Source organism: Acanthisitta chloris, unplaced genomic scaffold, assembly GCF_000695815.1.
Source record: "Acanthisitta chloris isolate BGI_N310 unplaced genomic scaffold, ASM69581v1 scaffold14806, whole genome shotgun sequence".
NCBI lineage: Eukaryota > Metazoa > Chordata > Aves > Passeriformes > Acanthisittidae > Acanthisitta > Acanthisitta chloris.
Genome location: NW_008676565.1, coordinates 1 through 22525, shown reverse-complemented (window position 1 = coordinate 22525; position 22525 = coordinate 1). Strand labels below are relative to the sequence as shown.

The 22525-nt window shown below is 40.3% G+C and overlaps 1 protein-coding gene across 1 annotated transcript in view; it reads right to left on the bottom strand.

Annotated features, from left to right (window-relative positions):
- The window catches only part of KIAA1429 (KIAA1429 ortholog), a gene marked incomplete at its 5' end in the record, with an annotated part of 22974 nt that extends 585 nt beyond the window's left edge, over window positions 1-22389 (bottom strand). The window contains 21 exons of the mRNA XM_009076198.1: window positions 3-137; window positions 935-1266; window positions 1421-1587; window positions 2614-2710; window positions 2956-3116; window positions 4988-5140; window positions 5615-5747; window positions 6947-7164; window positions 8686-8932; window positions 9672-9907; window positions 10474-11018; window positions 11145-11238; window positions 11701-11783; window positions 13612-13766; window positions 14473-14964; window positions 15928-17080; window positions 17795-18082; window positions 19883-20005; window positions 20909-21077; window positions 21872-21923; window positions 22306-22389. Coding sequence (XP_009074446.1) covers window positions 3-137; window positions 935-1266; window positions 1421-1587; window positions 2614-2710; window positions 2956-3116; window positions 4988-5140; window positions 5615-5747; window positions 6947-7164; window positions 8686-8932; window positions 9672-9907; window positions 10474-11018; window positions 11145-11238; window positions 11701-11783; window positions 13612-13766; window positions 14473-14964; window positions 15928-17080; window positions 17795-18082; window positions 19883-20005; window positions 20909-21077; window positions 21872-21923; window positions 22306-22389 — 5117 coding nt within the window. The remainder of the gene's footprint in view (window positions 1-2; window positions 138-934; window positions 1267-1420; window positions 1588-2613; window positions 2711-2955; window positions 3117-4987; window positions 5141-5614; window positions 5748-6946; window positions 7165-8685; window positions 8933-9671; window positions 9908-10473; window positions 11019-11144; window positions 11239-11700; window positions 11784-13611; window positions 13767-14472; window positions 14965-15927; window positions 17081-17794; window positions 18083-19882; window positions 20006-20908; window positions 21078-21871; window positions 21924-22305) is intronic.
- Window positions 22390-22525: the final 136 nt, after the last annotated feature.

Below are 22525 nucleotides of genomic sequence, written 5' to 3'. Positions count from 1 at the left end.
ACTTAATGGTCTCAGTGGTGGCAGTGGACCCCTGTTAAAATTGCTCTGACCACCTCTACTGTCATTGTAGGTTCCCCTGGGTGTACTCTGTGCACTCCAACTTGAGCCTCGAGCGCCTTCGCGACGACTGTAATTTCCTAGATAGGGAGAGAAAAACCCACACACTGTTGAGCAAACATCACTGGTTGGTCTCTTTTCTTTCATTTCAATCCTCACAGTACTCAGGGTGGTAACAAAATAACTCACATAGATAAAGATACTCTGCATCAACATACTCTCAGTGTTCAAAGTCTACAACTTACTGTATTATACACAGAATCAGGGAAGAGGAACTATTTTTCAGGCCAAGTTCCAAAGAACTCACACTATCTAGTGTATCTAAGATAGACTCCTATACTTTGAGGCTTTGTGGTAGAGCAAATCCTAGTATTTATAACTTTCTAAATGGAAGTATATTCTGTTTCTACTTTGCAAGGACTTGCCCTAAATATGGGATGGAAGGAAAAGGAATACAACCTTGTCTGTCTTAGCACTCTGTAGCTAGAATCTCCAGGTACACTGAAAATTACATCTTATTCTTGTCAGGATCTCTTATCCTTTTATTCCAAGCCTCATTTAAACCTGGAGAGGTACTGTGGTGCTTGATTTCAGGAAGTACCACATCACAAATGGCAGAGAAGAACTCCAACAGTTGTGAAAACAGCTGCTTCCTTTCGTAAAAGAGGGAAAGAAAGTGGCAACACAGGAATTCCCAGCCTTGTTTCAATACCACAGCATTGAAGGTTCTCACCTTCAACAGAACCTTTTCTGGTGCTGAACAACTTAGTCCAACACCACTGCTTCAGGAACATCTCACACCAGGGAAATCGGGTTAGTATTACTGAAGCATTTTCACCATGCATTCACTCCAGTTCCAATACAGGAAACAACATACCTTTTGAAGCAGGTGGTGTAAAGAACCTGTTCTGACTGTGAAAAGCTCCTCGTCCTCCACGATTCCCTGAGAACCCACCACGCGAAGAAATCTTCTGTGACACTTTTGGTGGCCTTTTGGCTGGTGGTATCCCATCTGGAGCAACCACTTCTTTGCTCTCCGCAGCAACAAAATCATCCACATGCATGGAGGGTGGCCTGCTTGTGTTCTGTTTCCTCTGACGGAAGATGTCATGTGGTCGAATTCCTTGTCCAAATCCTCCCCTGCCTCTTCCTCTTGGTGGTGGCACAACATGAGCTCTCTTTGCAGGCTCTATGTACTCAGATTTCCCACTGTCATGACAAACAATGAGTGAGTTAATGTAAACCTGTATTCCTACTGAAGGTCAGGCATTCTCAATACTGAGATGCAATTTGAAAGGTATTTGACGTTCTGGGAATATACAAATCTGTTCTGGACACAGTTAACTCATTAAACTCGTCTTACCTTGAAGTTATGAAGGTCTCATGTTTGTGCTTGCCCAGCTTGAAGCCTTTTGTAGTTTTGGTTCGTCCAGGAGATGATGGTTCTGACAAAAATGACCTCTCCAGTTCAGCTTGCAAGTCAAAATCACTGCAGCCCTTCTCTGACAGTTCGATTAAGTCCACTTTTACCTGCGCAATGACAGAGTTCAGTGTTGCCACAACAGACATTACTAGCACCTCTGAGGAAACAAACATACTGCACACGGATGGAGGAGATTCAGCTAAGGTCCTTCTGCAGCAAAAAAGCTCCATCCCCTACCTTTTAATGCAGTAGTGTGGCCCAAAACACACAATAAAACAAAAACAGCAGAGCTGCAACAAAATTGTCTGAATCCAATTGTGGCATAGGTCTCAAATATGAACACTGCCTTGTCACTAAATGACCAACAGTGAGGCAACTCTCTTGCTTAAGTTACAGCTCTATAAATTTATTAATGCCACTTTTATACAGTTTTGGCTTTGCTTAAAAAATTAAAACAAGTATCTCTGCATGTAAATTAAAGAAGAGTAAAACTAAAAAAGAGTGAAGGCAGTGAAGCCAACAGAAACTGATTGTTTCTCACATTAGAATGAAGACACTGCCAGCTGCTTAGTTCTAAAGCCAAACAAACACAAAAAGAATGCTATTGTATATTTTTCAAGATTAGATTTAAAGTTTGAAATATAAAAGTAAAGCTTCAAATACTGTGAAAAGTTTTTGTGCAAGTAGTTTCATTTACTGCTGCTGGTTCTCCCACATCGGAGCACATATTTGAATAATAAAAAGTGCAGTTATCAGGCTGTGGATATTAGTGCCATGACAGAAAACAACCAAGGAGAAGGAAAAAAGTCACCTTCTGTGTCTCCATTTAACACAAACTGCTGAAAAGCCCAACAGCAATGCAAAAGGAGGTCAGGACTGACACAACTTTCTTCTAAAGAAGGTTATTTCTACGTTGGAGTACTGCAAAAAGGTGCCAGTTTTGAGGGTGCTTCCAGGTGAATCTGAAGGCGTTCGATAGCACCTTTATCAAATGCCAAGCCCTGTATCTGAGTCAGTTTGGCAGAATGAGCTCAGGAAAACAAATCATTTGGCCATATGAGTTTCTGATGCTACTAGCTCAGATTAAGCCTTGGTTTTAAATTCATTTCAGATATATTAATGAGGCTTTTTACCATATCCAGATCAGTGTCTATTTCTTCAGCCTGGAAGGGTGAGAACCACATGGATTTCAGCTGGTCATCCATCACATCTGCCAACACATATGTAGTCCTGCAACAAAACAACACCAAATGCCTATATGGTTATGAACTACAACCAACTGCAAGTGTATGCAGCACCACAGACCCTGGGGTGAATATTGCTGTCTTACTCTTCATATCTGCATGACATTAAACACACTGGGACTGGTGGGTGTAGTGACAACAGTGCTGTTTAGATCCTGGGTTTAATACACTCATGCACAAATTACTGTATTTTCTGAAGTAAATCACAGGCAATATGGTCACACACTTTACCTGTTGTTAAACAAATTCTGAAGAGAGTCTGGTGCAGAAAGAACAGGCTCAACATCTTGGTCACTCAGTGGACAAGAATCACCTGCTGATTCCAACATCTGCCTCACTCCAACAATGTTGTCCAGCAAGGACTCAAGGCCATCATCTTCCTTGGAACGTTCCTATGCCAACACAGGACAAATCAGAACATTTTTCCCTCCTCAGAGAAGGAAACATGCTTTGGTTAACTATAAAAAAAAAGGGGTGAAAATCTATCCATCCACAAATAGTAAAGCGAAGACAGCAGAGAGCTCCTCAGTACGCTATAAACCAAACCATGTCACCACATGCACATTTAGTTTTCATTCCCAGGTGATGCAATATCTTCCATAACACAGTCCCAAAGAAGGTGTCACCCCAAGTTTTATTTAACAAGTTCTAGAGCATTCCCATGTCCTAAGTGTCTGCTGTTTCTCATTCAGAACAATTGTGGCTTTTAATCTCTTACCACAGATGTAGGCGGCCAGGGAAGAAACAGGAGGGAATATAGCACTGGAGAGGCATTTGTGACCAACAGGCTGTGGAGCAGCTGTTTCATGGAATCTTCTAAATGAGCCACCTACTGCATGGCTGTCATCAGTCACATAGGATTAGATTTGAATAGTATAATTAAGTTTGCAATTAGAATCACAGAAAAGTTGGATCCATTGAGTTCTGCATGTCCTCTAGTCCAATCCTCTCCACACACACTCTATGTTAGTGTCAACAAGTCAATAAGGACTAGCTGGACTATCATCAGTGCCAGATCAGGACAGTCACAACTTAATACAGACACCTCCAAAAAAAGGCTCCAGTGAGGGAGAGCCGACAGCCACACTGAGCAACCTGTTCCAGTGCTTCACTTCTCTCTTGGTGATTTTTTTTTCCTATTGTCAACCTGAACCTCTGAAGCCATAATTTGGGGCCATTGCCCATTGCTTTATCATCTGGAATTACCAAAAAGAGTTTGATCCCACCACCTTTGTCACTATCCCCCCAAACAGCTGTAAGCAGCTCCGGGATAGCTCCTAAACCCTCTTCACCAGGCCAAACAAGCACAGCTTCCTCCTCCTCTCTCCACAGCACATAAGCTCTAGGTCCCTGACCACCTCAGTAAAACCCTCTCTAGTTTCCCTAGCTCTCTTGAGAACTACTCAGAGGGCAATGCTGGCCAAAAGTGAACACAGCACTGCACGTGAGAGCTCACCAGCATGCCATGGAAGGACATGGCAAGGCCCCTTGATGTGCTGACCATGCTCCTTCCAGGACAGCTCAGAACACAACCTGCCTCATCTGCACTGCTGGCCCACATTAAACCTACCAACCACCATAACCCCCTGGCCCTTTTCAGCCTAGACAGCATCAAGGCATGGGATTATCCTGCTCTCACTGCAGACCTTTGCATTTTTCCTAATGAACCACACAAGCTTTCTGCTAAATCAATCCTAAAAAGCTTACTGAGGTCCCTCTGGATTGAGGCTTTGCTGCTTGCCACATTAGTCACTCCCCCAGCTTACTGTTATCCACAAATTTGCTGAAGATGTATGTTCAGGTCTCTGATGAAAACATCCAACAACACCCAGACCCCAGTGTTAACTCCACTTGTTACCAGTCACCAGTAACACTGAGCCACTGCTAAGCAGTGGTTCTTCTTGCTTATCACATTAACAATCTGCTTCACCACTACCTAATGCTCCCTGCTGTATGCATTTGCTGCCCTCCACCACACAGCTAACTGCCTGTGCTCTTAGGCTGTGCAAACACTCCCAGCACAAGGGGATCACAACCCTACCTGAAACTTCCTACCATTACCACAACACAGACAACCCATTCTGCATCAGAACAGGCGATTTTGGGCATCAGCATTAAAACAATGGAACAGTAATTATCAATTCCACACGTTATGCCCCAGAACTGTGCACCCTTCTCACCGAGGAGGGAGAGCTTATACTGTCTTAGTAACACCTTCAGATACAAGACTGCAACATCAACTTCATGATTTAAATTCTTTTACCATCACATGTTTCTCCAGATCAAGCAGCAGGTTTTCTGGGGTTTCTTCTTTGCTCTGCAGTAGATGTTTTAACTCTGCAGTAGTTAGACCCACTGTTCTGCCTGGATGGGATCCATCTGTTTCCATAAGGCTTCCATCATCCCCACAACATCCCTGAAATATTGGACACATTCATTATACTTCTGGACTGCAAACTCCTTAGAATTCAAATGTGCGTTAGAGCAAATCTAGCAACACAAGAGTTATCTCTTGATTTAAAAACATATTATGCAAATTACTTTAATGAAGTCCCTGTCAGCAGGCAAGTGTCGATGCTGCATCGAGATAAGCTTAATCCTTTCCTACATAAGCCGAGGTTTGTATTAACAAGTATTTTATAGTCCCTTCTCTACTACACATCAATACAGAAACTCTCTCACAGGATGCCATGAATCTAATGCCTAGACACCTCAGGGTGATACTCACTTAGGGAATCAATATGAATCAATATGTCATTCTTCCTACTGAAGAACCCTCTTAAAAAACATAGACTCTGCCAAGCTTGCACAGCAATTTGCACAGTCAACTGCTTTCTGAAATTGTTCCTGAACTATAGTTTGTCTAATTAATCAGTACTTATTCACTCACCAGCGTGTCAGAGTTTAGAATCTGTCGCATGAAGTCCAAAAAGGAAGAGGCCAGTTCACCTGTGTCTTTGCTAAAACTTGTTATCACTCGCTTTAATACAGTGTACAGAGCACTGCTGTGTTTTCTTAGAGAGCTGTTTTAAAAACAAGAGAGAAAACACTTTATTAGTGCATACATTGTGACCATTCCACTGTAATTTGCTATAAGAAAACAACATATATGCCAAATAAACTTGTAAATTTTACAGCTATCAAGTTGAGCTTTGATTTTCTTTGAACTAGACTGTTGTTTTCACCAGTGCTGTCTGCAGATATTTCAGACAGTACATGTACAGCCATATGTACTACCTCCAAAACCTGCAACAAATACCATTTTCCTCTTTGGCAGGAAAGGACTAGAAGTACAGATGTATTTGCTTGCACAAGGGCCTTATGCATAAGGCAGGATCGTGCTTCCTGTTACAATTTCACTGCACCCCATGATGACCAACTGCAGAAAACACACCATAAAGGCAACTATCAACACAGAAACAGAAGGCTGAGCACTGAAGCTGAAAGCTGGACACACAGGATTGTAGAAACAACAGCACCTGTAACCTGTTGGTTTTTGTTTGCAGTTGTACTGCTTCTTGCTGTCTAACAGCACTATTTAAAACATGGTTTGAACAACCTTTCATTGACAAGGCTCCTTGTTCTCTTTGTGAACCTCACAACTTGCTGGGTCTGCACCTCACCCTCAGCAAACAGAAACAGGTCCAGATATGTGACAAGGAATCAAGTGTCAAAACAGCACAGTGCTGTCCAATGCATGCATATATTCTGTTCGAGGGGAGTGGAGTCAACAAAAGCAGTTTGGGGAAAAAAAAATAAATCCTCATTTCAAAAGCCTTAATTGCCTGGAGGTCAGAACACTCAAGGGAAGTGCAAACTGAATCCCCTCAAAATACAGGTAATTACAGACAGCTCTCCAATGTTAGAGCTCTCTCAGATGAGAGCTTTAACTACTGAGTGACTCAGAAGGGAAGGACATGAGCACTATACCTCACATTCTAATCTTCCAGCCTTGGAGCAAGGAAATGGAGTGTACTAACCTTTTTTCAATGCTTTGTTTGTTTCCTAAAAAAAAAGAGCTCCTGTGTGCAGAAACAATTCAAAGGTAAAATCTCAAGTGAAGGAAGACCAAAATACTGAATAAAACACTGAAGCCCCAAAGAGAAACAAAGGTTTAGGTGCCTTATCCTCAACATTTCCTACTAAACGGGTAGGAGATGACTGCACACTGCAGAAGTGGTTAAACAATTTTAAACTGTCAGTGATATCACAAATACCATACCTCTTTAGGTGATAGAAGCCATATTCATGCTCTGTAAGGAACATCATTGTTCGGATACACGTCAGCAGACAATTGTAACTGCTCTCAGAATTCGTTAATGTCTCCATCAGACAGTCACAAATTAAGGGCATCAGCTCTTTGTTTGGCAAGGAGTTGGAAAGCTGCTCTGATTCAGATACAGAACCTTCTGATGAACTTGGTAAAATGAGTGCAATATCCTAAAAGAATGATTTTTATACACACGGTAAAAATGCATTCTGCACAGCAGCAGTAAGCATAAACCACACATTGAGTCAGAAGGACTATGTTCTTTCACTATCCCTTTATCATCCTATTTGTGTATTCCAGTTATTACTGACCAGCAAAATATTTATCTAGAGCATCCTGTTTATTTGGTTCTGTTAAAAGGTTACAAACCATTACTTATTTTAAAAGCTATAAAAGCTTCAAAAGTTTCAAATATGATAGCAGAGCCACAACTAAAGCCAAATAGTCATTGGATAATATACATAGTTTCTTGCCTAGGTAATCACTGTCCCTTAATCTCAAAACACTGGTCAGAATATGAGGAGTGGCTGAAGTCCCTTGGCTGATTCAGCCTGGAGAAGGCTGAGAAGTGACCTCCCAGCAGTCTACAACTGCCTCAAGGGAAGCAGCAAAGGGGCAGGTGCTCTCCTCCCTCTGGTGACCAGTTATATGACACAAGGAAATGGAAGGAAACTGCATCAAGAGGAATTCAGGTTGGAGATTAGGAAACGTTTTTTCAGTGCAAGGTTGGTTGGTCACTGAACAGGCTCCTCAGAGAGGTGATCGTGGCACCAAGGCCACCACTGTCCAGAGAGCATCCAGATGACACTCTCAGTCATATGGTTTAGATAGTCCTGTGAGGAGATGGGAGAGTTGAATTAGATGATCCTTATGGGTCCTTCCGACTTGCGATATTCTATGATTCTATGGTTCTGTGAAAATTAAGAGGCTTCAAACACCACCTAAGAAGGTTAAGATCTACTGCCACCTCCACATTTTACATAAAATAAAACAAGACTGATTTTCATAGTGAATTTGCATGGGCAGATCAGCTCTACTGACCAACAATGCCCAAATGTCTTCTGTGGGTAAGCACTAAATCAAATAATTGCATGCAAATAGTAAGGCAAATAATGACATGCAAATCTATGCACACACATATGAGAAACTACCTGGGCTAGTCTATGAATCAATTTTCAGATAAGATTTCTTACCTTGCTCTAGAAACCTGGACTTTTTTTTTTTTTTTAATGGAGGAGTGTCAGGGTAGCAGCAAAGCATTTGTATCTTTATATTTGGAATACATTTTCAAAAGGTTTCAGTTAGACAACTGAGAGATATGTATTTATTTAACTAGGTAAGAGGTGCACAGTGACAACTCCAGTTTTGTCAGTGGCCCATGGGGAGAAATTACATCCCTCTCTCAGGTAAGGGGACAGGAAATCTTTGTGCCATTCAGTGTCTGGTCTCTAATGAGCTACCACAACAGTGCACATAATGCAGAAGACATCTCAGAAAATAAAAGAATTTACATTCAAGAGCAACAAGACAGCAAGTCTGCCAAAGCAGCCAATCATGCATACTTCTTCTGTGTTTCAACAATGTTGACATTTTTTTCTTTTGGAAAAAAAAGCACACACCTAAGAAACAATCTCATTTCATTTGCCTCCTGCAATTACCAACACACATTATGTATTAAATACAGCAAATACCTGATCACAGAGGGACTGCAAAAGGGAAGTTACATATTCCGCACACTGTTGATGAGTGACGTTGTCCCCAGCCGATCGCATCAAAGCCAAGAGCTCGTGGAAAACCTCTGCATACTTTTCATCTCCTTTAGTGGTTCCATTGATAAGATGCAAAATAGCCAATTTACAAGCTTTGTGTGAAGCCAGGGCATCTAGTAAAGCCAGCAGTCGAGTGGTCTGTCCAGTGTACTGTTTATCTTCTGTGTTGCTGAAAGGATATAGTGCACTTTGAAAAAGCTGTTTTAAAATGATCTAATAAACTATAGAAACAGCCATTACACAAGTCATATATTTCTGCGTTTTAGAAAAAAAGGCCTAGCTTACATACTTAAACTTACAGTTTCACTTACTTTTTTGGAAAGTGCTCAACTTTCACTAAAGGACATCTGGTTGCATCATAAATTAACTAATCTGCTATGCATTTAACATACTACAGGGGATCTAACTGCATAAGCATAAATATGCCTTTATAGAAACAGTATCTGTGTGCATAATTGTGCTTTTAAAGAAACGGCACTCACTGTTTCAAAACCCTCTGAATCTGTAGCATCCAACTTCCTCCAGCTTACAAATATCTACACGTTTTCCTGGACGTAAACCCCAGTATAGCAAACTTTATTGACCCACTTTCTTATTTGTGCCAGAGAGATCCTTTAGAAGAACTTCACAGGTGAGATATGGCTTTGCAGGGACAGCCTGAAGAAAATATTCCTAAAATACTTATCATAAACACATAACATGAAACTGTCTACATCAAAACCTAAAGGTATGAGCTGGTTCCTCAGCAATGTTAAGCACTATCAGGACACAGTGTATAGCACTGGACTGAGAATTCCTTCAGCCCATAATGAAAACGTAGCATTTTCCTCCTGCTAAATCTACTGCACAGAACCAAGGTGATTGTAACAGTTCATGAAAGAAATCTCTGCAATAGAAAACAAAGATACCTTTGCAGGTCTTCTACAATCAGATCTAACACAGTCCTCATGATAAGAAGAGCAGTGGGTGAAGCCAAGTCACAGAGCTGAACACAGATACGTCTCAACATGTGCTGAATAGGTTGGCAGGACGAACCGGAGAAGGATCGAACGATCTCTTGGATCAGCTTGGCCTGCACGTGGAGGTGCATGCTCCACAGCTTCCTGGTGTTCAGCGCCACCGCGATGTCGTGTGGTTCAATTACCTGCAGGAACAGCACAGCAGGGTTATTCCCTTCAACTTTTAACCTAAAACCTGAGTTCTATCACAAGGTACAAACACAGACTAAGTAAGAGTACTGTCCCCATCAAAAGCATGGAATGTCATTTTCAGTATCACCACCAAATGGCAGCAGTCAGGTATTCCTTCGGGAGCACGGGCTGTCACACACCGTTTATGCTTCCTTATTAGTACTCACAAATTCAAGATCCATGACGAAAGGAGAGCCTTAATATGCCAAGAGTTTGGCATTCAGGGTTACATTCAAAGGCTTCACAGACAATCATTTAAGTAACAGCATGGGAGTCTAGACAATCTCACAAGGGATGAAAGAACAACATAGGACTGCTGATTTAAGAAAAATGCCCCAAATAATACCAATTTTGTTTCTGCCAAAAAAGACGTATCTACAAAGAATCTACATGTACACAAATGCTTTATGACAACTGTAATTCTACTTTTCACATATCTGTTTCTCCCACAACTATGAAAATGGTCTAAGGGTTATACATAATAAAAATCCTTTAAAAACTGAATACATCTAAGTTATACCTGAGTAGTCTGCATGGGCAGTGGAAGAGGCAACAATTCTGAAAGCAGTATAAGTCCAGAGAAAAAACCTTCAGGAATTCTCAGAATTGAAGAGAGAACTTCCTTCAGCATTAAAGACCAAGTATTGTTGGCCAAAGTTTCTTCAGAAATGGTAAGTTTTTCATTAACACCTTGTGTAAATGTCAGCAAGATATCAACAATGTCATTCTGAATTTTTTGCTCATCACTATCCAAGCGGCCTGAGAGAGGAATGGAGCAGAGGAGCATGTGCAAAGAAACCAGTGCTGCTGGCACACGCATGTCTTTGAATTCAAAGGATCCTCCCCTCAGGAGCTCTGTCAGCATTGTCTTCAGGAGGGTAAGGGTGCAGCGAGCCATAGAGATCGTAGTGACTCTGTGCAGTGTGGTGCCCATGTTGACATGGAGTCGCCAAGGCTGAATGAGAATGCTGTTCAGCTTCTGTAACACCCGGATGAAAGTGTCCATTCCCTCGGAAGAAAAGAGCTGAATAACTGCAAGATTCCACTTCAGGTCTTTCTGTTGACCTGTACAGAAAATAAATAACATTTCTGTATGTCTAATTTCTCCTGGGCAATCACAGTTACACTTCAGCCACATTTAAGCAGAAGACTCAGGAAACTCAGACTTGTACATTAACCAGACAACCATACCTTCTACCAGAGGTGGTGGACACGCAATGTGACAAAGAACACGGAGTGCAGTAGGAAGACCAACTCCATCTGGCGTCATCAAACTGTCAATATTCTTTAAGGGGAAAAGATAAAAAAAGGAAAACAACTGTATTACAAAGAAGAACTTTCAGAGTATATCACTAGTTTAGTATTCAAATTCTGTATTTAGTTACAGTAAGTATGTCACAAAATTTAAATTCAATTATTCCACCTTTCCCAAAGCTGTCACAAATATGGCAGGAGCAAAAAAAAAAAAAGGACAGTCAACATTTGCATTGTGGTTTTATGGGAAGCTAAAAGAGTTAAATAATTGGATCTTCGCATCATATACTTACCTTAGATATTGTTTCAATAAATGTAACAGTGCAAGACTTGGCCTAGAGCATAAGCTTTAATAAAAACATCTATTTTGGATAACAGTTTGTATTTTTAAATAGCATATCTTAGTAAATATCTAAGATAAAATATCAAATTACAAAAGGTCTAATCTTACAGAGCACAACTAAAAGATAGCATCTCTCTGTATTTTACTAACCTGTTTGATATATTCAATAAGATTGGGAATACAATTTATCTCAAATCTAAGATTTTTCAGAGGTTCCAGCCACTTGCTGAGCTCTGGGGAGAAAAAAAACCAAAAAACACTTAAGTCAGCGAATTTACGAACATAAAGCTTTTCTCAATAAAAATGCAGCTAATTTACACAACAGGCACTAAAGCCAAGTGTGAAATTTGTATTGTTTGTACTTAAATATATTCTATAAAAGACACTAAGAGTCACTGTCAGCTAAGGAAAAGGCCATCAACAGCCAGAACCAAAGAACATTCCCCTTCATATACGGAATAGGTTCTTACAAACTGAGTACAAAACTTCTATTAAGTGCCTAAATGGAGCCAATCTCTGCACCACTAACACAACAGATTAACAGTATCTTAGTCCAGAACAACCTGCAAGTCCCAGTTTTTTAGAATAAGAGATTTAAAGATTCAAAACCCATTGCTCCTGAAAATATTTAAAAGAACGTGAGAGTTCAGAGATTGAGTGGATATGAATTGACAACTATTTTCATGCTGATTTCATTATTTGGTTTAATAACCTAGCCCAGCTTCTCATGAAACTGTCTGATGACCAGGTGAGGAGCAAAGAAATAAAAGCATGGCAAAGGAGAGAATTCAACTAAAACTTTGAGGAATTCTTGTTTCTTCCAGTGCATTTAAGTTTTGGATTAAGTTCTTGGTATGTGTACACAAGTCAGTTAAGCAGTGCAGAACACAACTCTGGACACCAGTTTCAATGTTTGGGTGTCAGAGTGGTTGCCAGCAGGATCTTTCCAAGTGATCCAGAGCTGATCTGTGAGTCAACACAAGCCAGGAACACACCAAGCCACAGCTTGGAAGTCAAAAGACTTAGTAACAGGGTAACATGGACTATTCCATGCCAGCTGGCCTAAGGGCCAGAAAACAGTCCCAGGACTATTCATTAGTAAAGACCCTATAAGACTACATCACTGTCCTACTTCCAGCGGGAATACAGCTCCCTTTCTTCTTAGTAGCTGGTACAGTGCTGTGTTTTGGATTCAGCATGAGAATAATGTTGATAACACACTGGTGTTTTGGATATTGCTAAGCAGTGTTTACCCTGAGTCAAGGACTTTCCAGTGCTCTGCCAGTGAGGAGCTGCACAATAAGGAGGGAAGAAGCAGAGCCAGGACAGCTGGCCCAAACTGGCCAAAGGGATATTCCAAACTGTGGGATGTCATGTTCAGTACGACAACTGTGGGGGTTGGCTGAAAAGGGCTAATCACTGCTCAGGGACAGGCTGGGCATTGGTCAGCACATGGTGAGCAATTGCATTGTATGTCACTTGTGTTTTCTTGGATTTTATCTCTTTCTCTCCTTTATATTACAATTATTATTACTGTTATCCTTAGTATTGTATTTCACTTTGTTTCAATTATTGAACTGTTCTTATCTCAACCCATGAGTTTTACTTGTTTTTCCCCAATTCTTCTCCTCATCCCACTGGGGATGGGTAGGGGAGTGAGCAAAGAGCTGTGTGGTGCTTAGTTGCCAGTGGAGGTTAAACCACAACAATCACTATAGGGAACAACCAAAGTAAGACTTATTTCACTGTACTTTTGTCCATTTGTACTAAAATTTGGTCTCCTGTTTTCAACACAGAAATCATTTCAAACTTTCTGCAATTATCCAAAATTCATGGTAGTTAATACTACTTGAAAAATAATTTAAGTATTAATAATTCCCTATTTAACTCTCATTAACAGAAAAAAATTTGCACATTATCTCAGTGACTCAACCAATCAGATGCAGCTAGAAAAGGAATTCCATGCTCCAAACCAGACAACTGTGAAGCACCAGTTGCCCACAAATAAAAGGTTTCTTCCATACATCCAAACAATTCAGCTGATAATGACACATACTGTACCTTGCAATTTGGTGTTATTTTCGTCTGCTTTGCAAAGCTTCAGCAAAGGTGCCGAGTGCTGTTCCAGCATTTGGACATCACTGGAAGACTGTACCACCAGCAAAACAAGGATGCAGGCATAATTATAAGCAACTGACTTCTTAGACTTTGAGTCTCTGGAACAACAACAGAATTTTCTTTAGATCTCAGCTGACACAACTAGATATCTGTTAGATTTTCATTATTTGACACCTACAGAATTTTTGCTTTCACCAAGGACTGTCCTATATAATTATCAACTAAAAAAATCCACCAAACAATTTTCTCCTATGCATTTTGATAAGTGAATGCTTTCACACTGACTCCTTAGTCATTTCAGCATCAACAAAAGCTGAGAGCCAAGGGGCACACAAATATTTTTCCATAACTTTGTCCATTTTACAAATCTTGTTTTAAAAGCACTTCCTACCCACAGTAGTACAACTGCTTGTCTACACAAAACAAGGAGTGTTTTTAACATTTACAGGAATTTAGAGAACTGAGGTTCCCACCCCAGAGAAATGTGCAGTGTGCAGTTTCCCCAGTCAACATTTCACACTTGAATGAAAACTGCCTACTTACTGGTTTCTCCATATAACCAAAAGCCTGTCCTCTACATATTACAGCTTTGTGGATGACCTATAGAGATTTTGGGTATTAGGTACTTGATTACAAATGACAGGCCTGGTTTCCTATTACATTCTTCTACTTAAAAGTTGTTTTGCTTATAAACAAATCATAATAATCTAAAAGAAAACTATTTTAGATTTACTGCATGATTTATAAAAGACAGTTACTTTTAATACGAAAAAAATAAAGGATATAAACAAATGCATTAATTACCCTAAAGCTTCTTTGGAATAGTACTCCATTAAAGTAATAAGACTTTGGAGATTTTTTTCCAGACTGAATACATGGGCCACAGCAGATCTCCCTACGGGGTTGAAGGTGATTAAGTAAAGGTTGTGCAGTGTTCCCAGCAGGTCTGAATGGTCAGTCTCCTCACTGGCTGTGCACCGCTGAAAGTGGCAGAACAGTTCTGAAATGCACTGTAACGTCTGTGTTGAATGCAGGAGCCACAGGGCAAAAGGATCCTCATTGGCACCATCTGATTGGAGACCTTCCTCTTGATCTGGATCAGAAAACTGGCAAAGTGCCCTAACCAACAAGTTTGTTGCTTCGTACTCGGAGATAAAGAAAAGAAGACCCTTCTGTGACTGTGCCAGGAAACGCAATATATCTCGTATAGCCTGAAGCACACCTGGATGTGCACCTGTCACTGGAAGAGACAGCAGCAGAGTAATGCATTCCAAGAAATGGTGACTATGAAGATACCTGGGAAATAAAACCACCAGGAAAATAATCAGTAATATTACAATCATCTGTCAGAACTGCACAATAACATATAAAATTACATGCCTTCTAACTTCAGTACTAATTGCTCTGTGGACTACAGGAAATAATTACTAATTATGAAGCAGTACAAAATTTTAACTTTACAAAACACAACTGCTATAATATTTACAAGAAATACATCCTTAAAGTTCTGATCTTCATAAAAAACCCAAGCAAAAAACCCTCACCCTTACCTACACACAAAAAAGAACATTCTATCTGACTAAATTTGCTGCACTTGAATCATCATCAATGCATATTAAATGTCATTATAGCATATCCAAGAGGCAATTTTTGAAGACTCTTTGCATGTAGATACTTATATTCAGTCCTACCTACAGCAGTACTACCAAAGAAACCTGTTAACTTTTAAAGAAATACTTTCCCATGGGATCTTGTCACTGGCTGAAGGCAGGCAGGCCTCAACCCCTCTGCCTGTGCTGCGACCAGTGAGCTGTGCTGACACAACTGCACGACTGCCAACCAAGGCTGCCTCGTATCTCACCACCTCAGCACGCAGGCAGAGGGATGCCAGACCTGTTTTCTCCATACACATAGACATGTTCCAAGGTGACAAAGGGAAAACACTCCCGATCCATAACCATTTCCACATCGTACAGCACCTAGCACAACTGGTCGGGATCTGTGAACGTGACTGGAGTGTGAGCACAGTACCAGTAATCATGAGAGGTCAACTTCTTGCTATATGCATGCTGGGTTGATTGAAAGCCAACAAAGTAACACGTACGTTAACTTATCAAACTCTTTCAGACTTTATAGGCACAATCTAAAATCCTCCAATAAAGAACAAAGTGAAATATCCAGAAAAGTGTTACCAACAGTGTCACTCCTGAGAGATATATCTCAAGCGGGAGGAGATATGCTCTAGAAAGTGAGTCATACCTAAACAGGACAGGGTAAGGATCATCCCTTTCTGGAGGGCCTGTAATGCGTGCCATGGTTGGGAAAGACTTCACAGGTGGCTGAATCATCGTGTGAGGAGCAGTTTCCATCAAATGGAAGATCTCTTCAAGAAGACTAACAAGTTTTTCCATCTCTCCTTCACTTATATTAGAAGACTCCATAAGATGATCCATGTCCATAGGAGCCTCCACATCATTTTCATACTCTTGGTTAGTTCTTTCAAGTCCTGCCAAGTCCTGGTCCTGCTCTGGCTCTGTGTGATTAGGAAGAGGAGGAGTGTTCTCTGCTAACTGATCAACCACCTTTTTAATGTCTGACAGAATCTCATAGAAGTGACACTTCTGGAGAATTGCAGAACCAGCTGTAACCACTCGCACAGTCTGATCCAAGAGGATCAGTTCCAGGAGTTTCTGATAACCACTTTTTTCATGTACATCTACACTACCTCTTAGAAACATCTCCATTCCCTCAGTCATACTAATAACACTATCCAAAGCTTTAAAAGCATTAAGTTTAAGGGAGGATGATACGTGATCTGCAAACAACAGTTCAAACAACACATTGATAACTCCTGCCTGCAAGAGTGCTGTTATTCCTTGAGTCCCACATTCTCCTAATGATGACACCAACTTAGTCCCAGCTTTGAGCTGTCGAACATTCAAAGCAATGGGCTGTTTGAGAGCCACCTGAAGGTTTAAAGCTTGCAGGGTCCAGTCTACTAGCTGGGTAATATAGTCTTGCTTTGTGTCTTTCACCAGCAGGTAGCTCAATCCTTTTACTATTAAACTCGGAATTTCTTCCAGTGCAGTGACCCACTTTGCACCCCTTTCCTCCTGATACAATTCCAAGAGTTCAGTTAATTTAAGTGAGGCTTCCACTGCCCCTGAATTTTCTTTTTCTGGATCTTGGTCCTTTATTTTACCAACTTCATTTTCAAATACAGTCTTGTACGGGCAGCTGAAGCATAAAAGAGGTCCAAGCTCCTTTTCAAAAGGTTCATATGTCACAGGAGGCACAGATGCCAGATCCTCAGGAGTATATTCAATATCAAAGCTTGGATACTTAAATGTTTCGCGTTCCAGGTCAGCAATTCCATCTTCATCACTTGAAATCTGCTCATAGCCATCATCTCCTAAAAAGAAAAAGATTTGGTTACGAAATATAATCAGTTATGAATAAACCAGTTCATAACTGCAGAGAACATTTTCAAAGTAAAAAGTAATCATTCATTTAATACAAATATTACTGGTTAGACAACAATCATACACTAACACACAAAAAGCCTTCTCTCTCCAGGTAAAAGTGAGAGCCCCAGCTGACAAGGGTCTTTTTATGTAATAATGGAGACATTTAAAAGAACCTATAAAGCAAAAAGTTTAATAAATGTACACAAGAATATTGTTTTCTTTCTATGACTGCCTCTGTAATAAAACTTCTAGCCTGAAATTTTGCACAGGCACAGGTGGGAACTTTAAGTAATACAAGAAGATGATTACTGACCTTATAACATGAATAACTTTGTTTGATTTTAAGAAATAATTTCTTTCATCCCCTTCCTACATTTTAAAACAAAACATAACAAGATTGAACATTTACTCTAACCTATACAAGTTGTATCTATTTCCCTCTCTTTACAGAAAGGAACAGGAAGATTTACTATAAAGGAGCAAATATTCCACAACAAAAGACTGTTCTTGAGAGGTGCCAGAACCATAAATAAGGCAGGCAATAGTGCAGCAACCAAGGGAAAAATATCCAGTTCTCTTTGTGCCTAGTCGTCATAATGGTACTGCCATCAATATTTCATAAACCTCATTTTTATTTTCCTCAACTCTTGACCACTTACCTTCACCTTCTTCTTCCTCTTCACCCTCTTCTTCATCTTCATCTTCCTCCTCTTCTTCCTCTTCTTCATCAGCAATACTCTCTACTGTATGCCCATCATCATCATCATCCTCATCCTCCTCCTCCTCAACATCCACATCATCATCATCTTCCCCTTCTTCTGGTTGATCTTCCTCTACTTCTCCATCATCTGAATATTGGCTTTCTTGATGAATGGACGTTCGATCAGGAGAAATGGGCTCAAAATAATCCTCCCTATGGTCCACATCATCTTCTTTTTCCCCAACCACTAAAAAGATATACAAAGTTTCAGAAATAAGAGTACATCTCTGAAATTCAACGATATAGAATCATGGAATTGTTCAGGTTGGAAAGAACCTTTGAGATCATCGAGTCCAAACATTAATCCAGCACTGCCGAGCCTACAACTAAACCATGTCCCCAACTGCCACGTCTACACCTCCAGGGATGGTGTCTCAAAAACCTCCCCAAGCAGCTTGTTCCAATGCTTGAACACCCTTTCAGAGAAAATGGTTTTTTTCTAATATCCAATCTAAACCTCTCCTGGCACAATTTGAGGCCATTTCCTCTGGTCTTGTCATTTGGGAGGAGACTGATCCCCACCTGGCTACAACCTCCTTTAATGTGAATGTAGAAACTGATAAGCTCTCCCCTAAGCCTCCTTTTCTCCAGGCTAAACAATCCCAATTCCCTCAGCTGCTTCTCATAGGACTTACCCTCTAGACCCTTTATCAGCTTTGTTGTCCTTCCCTGGACTCACTTCAGCACCTCAATATCCTTCTTGTAGTGAGGGGCCCAAAATGGACACAGTACTCAAGATGCAGCCCCACCAGTGCTGAGGACGAAGGGACAATCACTTCCCTGGTCCTGCTGGCCACACTATTTCTGATATAAACCAGGATGCCTTTGGCCTTCTTGGCCACCTGTGCACACTGCTGGCTCATGTTCAGCCACTGTCAGCCAGCACCCCCAGTCCCTTTCTGCTGGTCACCTTTCCAGCTACTCTTCCCCCAGCCTACAGGGCAGTATGGGGTTGCTGTGACCCAAGTGCAGGACTCAGCACCTGGCCTTGTTGAACCTCACAGAGTTGGCTTTGGCCCATCAATCTGGTCTGTCCAGATCCCTCCACAGAGCCTCCAAACCTTCAAGAGATCAACACTCCCACCCAACTTGGTGTCAGCTGCAAACACTGAGGCTGCACTCAATCCCCTCATCCAGATCACTGATAAAGATACTAAACAGGACTGGCCCCACAGGTGGATCCCATCTGTCCCATACACCTAGGCTGACCATTCCCTCCCGAATTATGGGGGGCTTAATTCTGCTCCCTGTGTCTGTCTTCCAGCTCAGGAGCTGGGTACCTGCAAAGCAACTGGTCTTCCAATTAAAGACTGAGGCAAAGAAGTCATTAAGTACCTCAGCCTTTTCTTCACCCTTTGTCACTCTATCTCCCTGCATCCAACAAAGGGTGGAGATTCTCCTTAGCCCTCTTTTTTTTTTTTTTGCTATAGTATTTATATAAACCTTTTTCTTGTCTTTTACAGCAGTTTTATTGTCTTTTATGGCCACACAGATGTTTTAGATTTTTGCATTACGTGTAATAGAGATACAAAAACAGCAGCTTGAAAATCTTCAGGTGATTGAACTGAACACAAACAGTTCAATCAGTCTGACTAAACACCAACAATCACTTAGTTCAGTAAGACTGTGAAAAAATGTTTAAAGAGTTCTTGGCACTCGTAACAAATACAGAGATTGGAGAGCTTGGCAAATGCTGCACAAGGATGGAAGGCAATGGATACCAGAGTCAACATGACATTTACATAAAACATGAGCAGCATGTTCAAACAGTGGACAACAGCCAATATTCTCAATCTACTAACTTTCAAAATTATACAATTTAACACAGCCAACAGGGGGTTTTTGTTTCAAACCCCTTTCCTAAAGCTGAATCTGTCCAGCAGGAGTAACAGCAGACAGGAAACTTCACACCAGGCAGGAACACAGAATTCTGCCTCCACCACACAGTGATGTGCAGCAAATAAAATACAGAGTGTTCTCATTCTACCTGATACTGGCATAGGTTCATCCTCATCATCATCAGGAGGAGGAGGGCCTGGAGGTGTCCTTGGTCCCCTAGGTTGTGGTCTTGGAGGACTGCCATTGAACTGGTCTTCTTTCTCTCCATCAACTGTATTTGTTGTGAAAATAAAGATTTGAATTTAGTGGAATCACAGCAATAAAGGCAGAACATTTTTGGTTTTCAGTGCTAGTTTTGACTGGGGAACACCTTCATGGCCCAGCTTTTATTTACTCATTGCTCTGCATCTGCAGTATGTGAGGTAGTTTTCTGAAGCCACTTTTGGTGTAAATAAGAACTACATCAATAAATGAGCTTATTAACACTATTCATGTTTTTTAATATAATACTGGGTCACAGCTTACATGGGTAACTGCCAGTTTTGGTTTTGACACTAGCCATACTGTAATTCTACCAATAATATCTGAGTTGCTATTTAAAAAAAAAAGTTTATGGTTTAATTAACGGCTTTTTTACAGTTTACAACTGGTTTTTACTACACAAGTTTTGCAGTCTAATACCCACACTTTGAACAAGACAGTTCTAATTTTAAATCTAAAACCAAAATCAAAGCAGAAACTTGATTATGGATTCTATTTGTGGCCATTCTAAAACAAATGCCAAGCACTCTCCTGTAATGTACTTTGCATACAAGTCACAAAAGGAAAGATAGTTCTGACTGTGGAATTTTCTTGTTATGATTCAAATACTATTCTAATATCTTTTTTTGGTATTTCAATCATCTACATTTTACTGAGCTCACACAAATTAAACAGCATTTTGACAACCCAAAGTAATTAGCAGCAGATCAAGTAACCCACTCTCAAAGAATGATGAGAATCTATTTAAAACCATTCAACATAAAACTAAAACAAAATACAAAACTGAAGGACAAAGACATAAAAACAAAAGCCACTGAAATCTAAACTACGAAAGAACTGGGTGTTGTTTTTCAGATACTATAATGCTGATTTAAAAAAAAACCCAAACAATCTGTGTTCTCACAGGGCTCACCATGTTTTGGATTTCTCTTCAAACCAGACTGTTGCTGGGGAGGCGGTGGCGGAGGAGGGGGAGGAGGAGGAGACTCTCTCTCATGACTTATTACTCTGTCAACTGAGCCATATATTGCCAAAGTCAGACAGTTGTACCACCCTCTAAGCACCAATCCATCTGTGTTGACCTGGGTTTTACAAAAAAAATAAAAAATAAAAAGCACTTAAAGACAACACAAGACAACTTAAAAAAAAAAAGCTGCTTTAAGATCACTGTGTCAGTATCTGCATAAAAGCAAGAAGGAAAACCAAGCCTTAAAAATATCTCTTTACTCCACATTTTGAAAACTTTAAATACATCACTCATTGCAACAAATAAACACTAAATTCCTTGCAAAATATCCCTTAATCTACTACAGCCTATTAATGAAATAAAACCCAAACCAAACACCAAAAACCCAACCACACACAGTGGGTCACACAAACACTGTAAAAGCAAGAAGGAAAACCAAGCCTTAAAAATATCTCTTTACTCCACATTTTGAAAACTTTAAATACATCACTCATTGCAACAAATAAACACTAAATTCCTTGCAAAATATCCCTTAATCTACTACAGCCTATTAATGAAATAAAACCCAAACCAAACACCAAAAACCCAACCACACACAGTGGGTCACACAAACACTGATCCTAATGAAACCAAACAGTAGTTTTTTTGATGTGCTTAGCCGTGGCCACGTGTTTTAACTCAGCTTTCCTCATAAGGAGTGGATGGTTCTGTTGGAAATCTCCACAGAAACTGTCATGTAATGAAATCTACAATTCATGCCACTATAGATGCAGACTCTAAAATAAGGAGCATCTGAACTCCAGGCAGGTTTGACAACAAGGTTTTAAACACTCAGTGCTTTACACAGTGCTGACATGCCAACATGATGGACACACAGAAAAACAAAAGGTCCAAATCACACCAAATTACCTTTGCATTGGGTCTGAAAATAATTGATGTGTTTTCATCATATTCAAGGCTGTTAAATAAAACACACAAAGTTATTGTTCCATTAATATAAAGCATGTTTAAGGAAATAAAACACAGCAGTACAAAAAAACATAAGCCAACAATAAAACACTGAACAAATACAAGAGTATAAAATCACTTTCTTCTATTAAATCCTTTTCATTCGTAAATATGGGCTGTGTAAGTTTAGAAATAACAGAAACTTATTTTAAGCAGGAACCTCTGTCCACCCACACAGATTGGAAGAGAAGGGTAAGAACATAAACGAGCAAAAATAAAAAAAAAAAATTAAAATCATGGGAGATAAAAAAATTTCTCCTGTGCATCTTCTGCACTAGAGGAATTCTCCGGAAGAAAAGGCAAACAATGAAGTTTATCCGGAAAGAGCTTCCCTCCCCAGCCGGTCAAAGACAGGGGCACTTGGCTTGCTGACATTGTTGAAAAACAAGTCCAGTTGAAATGTGTGCGGGGATGTCTCTCTAAAAACAGAATAAAAGGAAAAATTAAATTCTAAGTAAGTAGGACTAATAAGGGAAAACAACCTCACAATTTTGCTGTTTCAGTAATTCCCCAAAATAATTACAAGTTCAGCAACACAAAATGCATTTTAGATTT